At 45.8% G+C, this 8,474-nt stretch overlaps 1 protein-coding gene across 1 annotated transcript in view; it reads right to left on the bottom strand.

Annotated features, from left to right (window-relative positions):
* LOC103740077 (sodium/glucose cotransporter 1-like) overlaps nt 1-8,474 on the bottom strand; it is a 53,854-nt gene that overhangs the window by 21,467 nt on the left and 23,913 nt on the right. Inside the window, 3 exon segments of the mRNA XM_008840627.1 lie at nt 3,568-3,648; nt 4,662-4,767; nt 6,298-6,402. Coding sequence (XP_008838849.1) covers nt 3,568-3,648; nt 4,662-4,767; nt 6,298-6,402 — 292 coding nt within the window.

Raw genomic sequence — 8,474 nt, 5'->3', positions numbered from 1 at the left:
AAAAAAAAAAAAAAAAAAAGCTGGGAGGGGCAATGAGGCCAACCCAAGAAAGCACTTTCTGCCAAGACTGACTGCCTGAGTTCAATCTCCAGGACCCACAGGATGGAAAGAACCAGTTCCCAAAAGTGGTCCTCTGACCTCCAGGTGAGCATCGTAGCACATACACATACACACAAAATCAATAAGCAAATTAATAAATTTTATTAATTAAATGTAATTTTAAATTTTTTTAAATCTGGCAAGTGGCAGCATGAACTGTAATCCTACCATGGAGTGGGGCCCGGGCGGGGGGGGCGGGGTAAAAGAAGGACTGTCCCTGGAGCTTGCTGGCCAGATACTATTGCCAGGATCAGTGGACTCCAGGTTCAGTGAGAGACTCTGACTCAAAAAATACCATAGAGAGTAATAGGAGGAAGAGACCCAACACCGACCTCTGGTCTCTACACAATGTGCATACAAAAATGTACATGCACATACATGCAGTATAAAGCTTGAAAGAAAGGAACAAAAAACTAATTCTTTTATCTTGAGTGCTGGCCAGTGTGCTCACTTTGTGAAATTTCATTAGGCTTTAAACTTTGATTTGTGTGCTCTCTAGTGAAAAGGTTATTGCATGCACAAACCCAAAAGAGATACATTAGATCTCTGTTGGAGGTCTGTTTAATTCTCTTTGTAGACATAGAAATTTGTCTATAATATGATATCAGTGATGGGAACACAAGCTGTAAAACTGTTTAATGTTTTCATTTTTTAGTGACATACAGCAACTGCACATATTTATGGGGCACAATGTGGCATTTCAATACACATATATAGTATGCAATGACCAGCTCAGGAGAACTGCAGATCTGTCACTTCAGGCATTGCTCATTTCTTTTCTGTTGAGAACATTCAAAATCTGTTCTATCAGCTAGTTTGAAAAAGTTAAAGGCTGGGGAAATGACTCGGTGTGTAAAGTGCTTGTGCAAGCATGAGGACCTGACTTCTGAAGCCCAACACCCACGTGAAAGCCAGGCACAGTGGCATGTGCCTGTAACCCAGTACTGGGGTGGGGGGGTCTGAAGATGAGTGGAGCCCAAGAGCTTGCTGGTCAGCCAGTCTGTCCTGAATGTCCAGCTCTAGGTTCTGTTAGAAATCCTGTCTCAAAAATCAGCACAGAGGAGGAAAAGGAAGGTATCCAGTGTCAACTGCTGGCCTCCACGTTCACCCACGTGGGTGAGCACTCACACACACACACAGTGGATAACCGAGTCAACCATAGTTACTCTATTATACTATAGAATAGAGGTCATTCCTTCTATCCAAATGCAGTTCTGTGAACTTTATGTTTTGGCTCTACTAAACTATATATTACATATGTTAAAACTATAGTTGTCACGAGCATCCTTGGAAGCATGTACACAAGACACACAGTATTGATTGCCTCTGAGGAGTAGAAATGGGAAATTGAGGGTGACAGTATTTGTGAGTGTGTGTGTGTGTGTGTGTGTGTGTGTATACCCTTTTGTTTGCTTAAAATTTTTTAATTTAAAAAATTTTTTAGTGTTTTTATTTTATGTGTCTGAGTGTTATGCCTGCATGTGTCTAAGTACATCCATGTCATGCAATGCCTGCAGATGTCAGAAGAAGGCATCAGATTCCTTAGGAACTGCAGTTATGGATGGCTGTTAGCTACCATGTGGCTACTGGGAATTGAACCCAGGTCCTCTGCAAGAACAGCCAGTGCTCTTAACTGCTGAGTCATCTCTCCAGCCCCCGCCCCCGCCCCATTTAAACATTTATAATTGTACATGAAGGGATTTCCATGGTGAAGACACTGACGGACAATACTCACTTATACAACATCTTGAATGTTTTTAAAAGGAAAAATGATTCCTGAGGCCACGCTGACCTCCATTTTGTGTCATGGTAATGTAGTTAGTAAGGGGGGGAGGGTGTCTGGCTGGGTCTGCTCCCATTCCACGAGGCTTGACGATATGACCCTGGAGTCATACTCCTTCACTTGTGTTCAAATATAATTTTGACATCTTTTTTTTACTACCCATGCCAAGAATTTTCCCTTCTAGATTTCTGAAAGGCCAGTCTCCAGGTCAATGAGATGGCTCAGCAGGTAAAAGTACTTTCTGTACAAGCCCAACCACCTGAGTTTGATCCCTGAAAACCACACTAGAAGGAGAGAACCAACTCCCAAAAGTTGTCTTCTGACTTTCACATGCTTATCATTCATGGAACGTGCGTATACACAACACAGACACACATATACACACAGACACAGACAGACAGACAGACAGACAGAGATACACACACACACACACCACTCCACATAATAATAAGAATTGAATAGAATTTTTGAGACTAATCTCCAAGTGTCCTAGTTTGTTTCTTCATTGCTGTGACAAAATACTCTGACCACTACCAACTTGGGGAGGAAAGAGTTTATTTGTCTTACATCTCCCAGGTCACAGTTCATCAGGGAGCCCAAGGTAGGAACTCAGGGCAGGAACCTGGAAGCAGGAGCTGGAGCACAGGCCATGGAGGAATGCTGCTTACTGGCTTGTTCCCCTGGCCCCTGCTCAGCCTGCTTTCTTATGCAGCACAGGCCCACCTGCCCAGGGGTGGTGACCCATGGACATGGCCACAGGCCAGTCCAATGAAGGCAATTCCCAGTTGAGGCTCCCTCAACCCAGGTGTGTCAAGTTGACACTAAAGCTATCCAGCACACCAAGTCAAGGATTACTGTTCATACTGACCTCACTAAGCTCACACGCCTATCTATGAGAGGAAATGCCCACTTAGGTAAGTCTGCTTGCCTCTGCAGATGCAGTAACACAGTAGCTTACATAGTAAGTCAGAGCTGTTCTTGGCATGTCTCACTTTTGGTATTTCTCATAAGAAAGATACTTAACTGTAACCCCATTTTCTTGTGTGTAGAATGGGATACCTCAAACAATCATGCCCATGTTGCTTATGGCAAATAAGGCAGTGCGGTATGATTCTGACACAGCACCTGGCCCTGACTTTGTGTCAGTCATCCCCTTCTCATCTCACAAGCACTTAATTCATCAGGCTGCACTTTGTGTAAAGGACACCTGGTGCGAGGGTCAGAATCTTTGGATCTGGAGAGTATGATTTATCTTTGAAACAATCAATCATTAAGATTTGTGTGAAAACATGGTAAGTTGTGTGGTAGTGATTTAAGTTCAGAGAAGAAAGTTGGGTTAATGGAATCATGATAGAATCACACTGCTGGGTGTGGATCTTCTACTGACCTTGACAGATGGGCAAAGGAAGAGGAGCTTCCGACTGGGAAACAAAGACAAAACAGAGAGGTGGGGAGGAGGGAGCTGGACCACAGCACTGGCATCTGGCATCTCCATTTTACCACTTGACTCCTCTTGTTCCTGCAGCGAGGTTTCCCCCTAAAACTTTAGTATAACTTTTGATGACACCCTTGGGTTCTGAGAGTTTGAGTCACCTCATCTGTGAGAGGAGATGGCTGATGGCCCCATGCAATGCTAAATTCAAAGATTCCACCCCTGTTGCCCAGTCTCTATCAGGTTTACTTACCATAACCCATTGATATGGCTGATCCCAAAATCATAATGAAGGCTTGAAAGGCCTCCGCATAAGCCACCGCTGTCAGACCACCTCAAGAGAAAGAGGGAGAGAAACGAACATCTGCTTCTACTGATGGTGGCTGATCCCAAAATCATAATGAAGGCTTGAAAGGCCTCCGCATAAGCCACAGCTGTCAGACCACCTCAAGAGAAAGGGAGAGAAACGAACATCTGCTTCTACTGATGACAGCCTCTGAATCTTCTGAACAGGGCTCTGTGCGCCCTGTTCCCACTGGACTTCCCAACCAGACTGTGCATCCCTTTACACCAGTGTCTTTAAACTACTCTGCTTAGTTTTGACACGGTGTTTTCTCTCTTTAACATCCTCCATGGTCTTCTGTGGGACTCTAATTTTGACTTTCTATATCCCAGCTTCTCTTTATGTCTCATTTTCCAGATGAATGAAAATCTGGTAGTTTTTCTAACCAAACATGTATACCTTTCATCATAGTTCAGTTTGAAGCAATCATTAGCATCATCCCTGGCCTCTACCTGCTAGATAACACCCTCCCTCAGCACCTGCCCAGTTATAACAACCAACGTCTCCAACCATTACCAAATGTCCCCAGGAAACAAAATCCAACTTCTACTCCCACCACTGTGAACCACTTATTACAGCTTCCACTCCCCACTCTGATTCTCCTTGTACTCCAGTGACCACGTGCCAGATCCACACTGTGGGTAGGAATAAGTGAGAAGGGCTCTCACTTTAGGCAGAGGCTGCACAGATAGAACTGCCAACATGAAAGACTCCATCTGAAGGCTTGGCCAGGTGGCCTGGGTCCCTACCTCACTTCCCCCTCACTCATTTTGTGTGTTCCCATTCTGCTACCTGATGATCCACAGTGTCATGTCCCACTGTGTCATAAATGTAATTACTGCTGACCCTAACAGATCCCTTGAAGAGACCTTCCCAACCCAATCTAATTCCTAGAGGCACCTCTGCCTCCCTTACATTCCCTGAGATCTACAACCTTAGGGACTCCATTAAGCAGAGAGTTGTTTGTGTCGGGATAAATTCCTGTGTGGTTAGAGCAACCTCACCTGTGACTGTATAAATGCCAGTAACTGTCAGGATGAGCATCATAGTCTGGTAAATATCTGTGTCCAAAACCATTTTCAAGAACATGGTGCCAAAGCAGATCTCCATCTAAAATGGGTACAAGGTCAGCAGCTGACCTTGATTTCCAGAAAAATCAACAACAACCCCAGAAAGGAATGGGCCTTGGAAGCTACTTGCAAGAGGTGGCTTCTGGGAAGCACCCCATCACCAATGGGTGCTGAGGGAGATCTGCCCTAATTTTGTGCCCTCTGAGTTCAGTCAAGGTTAGTATCTTGGAGGCTTAAGTTAACCCAAGTTGCCTAGTTAATAAAACTTAGCCTCTTATGCACTGGAGCCTCAGAGTGGGCAGTATGCTCAGAGTTGGCTCTTCTTGTGGTTCCAGCCCTAAGGAAAGGCCATGGGCAGATTCTCTGGGATTGGCAAATATCTGTACAAAGTCACATGGTAAATATTGCAAGTTTTGTGAGCTGTTACACACACTGTCTCTGGTTTTTAAATTAGATATAAAAATCTATCTCAGTTCAAGGGCTGTACAAAGCAGTTCATTAGTTGGATTGGCCTGCAGATGAGATTTGTTGACCCCTGGTATAGTTGATACTGATTTTGAAGCAACTGTACATCATTTAACTAGCTAACCTCTTTCTTCAGGATTCTGTCTCCAAAGTCAGGGACACAATGCCATGTGTGCTAAACATATTCGTAGGTCAGGGGGCGATGTAGTGAACAAGTCAAAAAAGGCTCTTGGACTCAAGAAGCATGAACTGAGGCAGAGAAGACAAATACTAGGCAAGGACACAAATAAATCACGTCCACATGGTGGTGCACATTACGAAGAAAATAAGAAACAGCCATGGTATAAAGACTGATTAGACACATCCTTGGAAGGCCTCTCCAAGGAGGTAACCTCCTTCCTCCAAGGAGTGATGGGGGAGGGAGTGTCATTTAAGCAAAAAGGTTGGGAAAGAGCATTGTAGACACGGTATAGAGGGTGTTAAAGGGCTTGAAGCAGGTGTAAGTTGACAGGGCAGTGTGAGTAGAGGGGAGGAAGCAAGGACAGAGGGTCCAGTGCATATAATCTTACTCAAGAGTCTTCTTCTAAAGTGATGGAAACTCCTAGACTGTTTCAACATATTACCTAATAACAAGAGGTGGGGAACTCCAGAGTTCTCTGGGACTATAAAGGGAAGACCCACAACCTACAACTGTGGCTATACTTTTGTTTTTCTTTTGTTTTGTTTTTGTTTTTGTTTTTGTTTTGGTCTTTTTGAGACAGGGTCTTCCTGTAGCTACAGGTGCCTGGAACTCACTCTGTAGACCAGACTGGCCTCGAACTCACAGAGGATCTGCCTGCCTCTGCCTCCTGAGTGCTGGGACTAAAGGTGTGCACCACCACGCCCGGCGTGGCTATACTTTTTATTTTCTGCAAAGTATCATTAAGTTACTAACAGTAAAATCTGGTATTATTAAACTACTCCATCTTACACAGCAGAGGCCAACATGTAATTTACGGAACCCCAGAGCAAACTGCCGAGCTAATCCCAAGTCCTGCCTAGTGGCTTTGGATTTGCTCTTGTTTGGGGAGCTTCTCCTTCCCGGGCTGGCTCCTCTAGAACTCACTGAGATCCGTGTGAAGATGTAGACGAGTAAAGACACAAAGGAAAAGAACAACTGGATCCGGACGCTGCCAAACCTCTTCCTCAAGTATTCTGGCACTGTCACCACCTGTACAAACAATACAGCCAGTCATCATTAGATAGTGAATGAAGGCAGATCATGGGAGTGACAGAAACACTGCCAGTGACGGAAATGGCCCTGAAATACAAGATGTGGGGTCACTCGTTGTCTTTGGCACAAGTCAAGACATGAGAAATAAAGAAGGAGAGGCTGGACAGCTGTCTTCCAGCAGATTAGATTTCAGGTTCCTGTGAAATCTTAGGAATGTAGAAAGAAACCAGCTAAGTAAAAGTGTACAGTCGTGACAAATCATCACAGACCAAAAGCAAGAGCTTTGTCATAGCAACAAAGCCAGCCAGGGTGGAAGGGAGGCAACCTGACTATGTAGTTCTCACCTACCTTTATATCAACACTCCAGTCTAGGTGGTGATGTCCCAAAGGATCCTGCTGTGTGTCTACATTATCTTGGGGAGATACTCCGTGAGCACAGAGACCATGCCCTCTGTGTTCACTGTGCCCCTGGGCCCCCCAGTGCCTGGCTCAAGAGAAGCGAGTCAACAATTATTAGGAAAATGTTGTCCCACTTTCTGTCTTGGCTAACCTATGTGATCTTGTCCATCACCTACCTACACATCTATTGTAAGTTCCAACTCAAATTCTACCCGCTTGACAGAGACTTAGCTGCAGTCTTCACAGGAACCAGAGGCCCTTGTCTGAACACCCACAGGCTTCATTCAGCGCTAAGTCATATCCTGCTGTATGTGGTTCAGTTTCTCAGCAAAATGACTTAAACAACAGGTAACCTGTTCCTCACAGTTGTAGAGAATACAAGTTCAAGTTTCAGCAGGTTTGGCTCCTTTCCAATGTTTTAGGGGAAGGACTAGGCAAAGATGTACTACCAATAAGAGCATATCTAAAGTATACACTTCTATTTTATTTCTAGGTATCCTAGTGTGTATTATAAATATTTTAAGGGGCTAGAGAGATGGCTCAGTAGTTAAGAATGCTGGCTGTTCTTGCAGAAGGCCCAGGTTCAAATCCCAGCACCCACATGGAAGCTAACAACTGTCTGTAACTCCAGTCCCAGGGGATCTGACAGCCCCTTCTGACTAATGCAGGCATTGCACGACACAGGTGCACTTACCTACATGCAGGCAATACACACATACACATAAAATTAAAATAAATAATTTTTTTTTAAGTTAAAAAAAATATTTTTAAGCTTTCTGTGTTACCATGTTTTGTTTAAAAAAAAAATCTTGAGACCAACTTAGTGCCTTCTCTGGGCCCCAGGAGCACTGCTTCTGGGCCTGGCCCCACACTCACCTACCTACCTCTGCTTCCCTGGGCATATACCACCTGCCACAGGCCTCTCTCCCACATGCAGGCCTCTCTCTGGGGTAAGTCCAACTCGCCCTCCTAGCCTTGACTCCCCTAGCCCCATTCACCCTCCCATCTCCCCCACCAGTCTCTCCTAGTTTGGATCCTGTCCCATTCCTTGTCTTGGGGCCCCAGACACCTGGGGAACCAATACTGCCTCCTGACCTTTTTCATCCAGACCAACTTAGTGCCTTCTCTGGGCCCCAGGAGCACTGCTTCTGGGCCTGGCCCTGCTCTCACCTCCCCCTGCTTCCCTGGGCGTTCACCACCTGCAGCAGGCCTCTGTCCCACCCGCAGGCCTCTCTCAGGGTAAGTCCATCGTGCCTCCGTGCCTTGACTCCCCCAGCACCATTCACCCTCCAATCTCCCCCACCATTCTCTCCTCTGAGTTTGGGCCCTGCCCCATTCCTTGTCTTGGGGCCCCAGACACCTGGGGAACCAATACTGCCTCCTGACCACTTTCATCCAAACCAACTTAGTCCCTTCTCTGAGCCCCAGGAGCACTGCTTCTGGACCTGGGCCAACCCTCAACTCCCCCTGCTTCCCTGGGCCTGCACCACCTGCCATCCTCTTTCTGTGACTTGGGAGCTGACCTTCCCTCTTCCTGATCCTTTGCATCCAGACCAACCCAGCTCCTCAGTGCAGTCCCCAGGAGTCCTTGGCACCTCTTCCTGCCCCATCTGCCTCTGCATCTCTGGGTGGCAATTCAACCAGCTGCCCTAGACCAGCATCTTTTCTGG

This window comes from Nannospalax galili, unplaced genomic scaffold (assembly GCF_000622305.1).
Source record: "Nannospalax galili isolate Female #2095 unplaced genomic scaffold, S.galili_v1.0 scaffold2661, whole genome shotgun sequence".
Taxonomy (NCBI): Eukaryota; Metazoa; Chordata; class Mammalia; order Rodentia; family Spalacidae; genus Nannospalax; species Nannospalax galili.
This window is presented reverse-complemented; position numbering and strand designations above follow the sequence as displayed.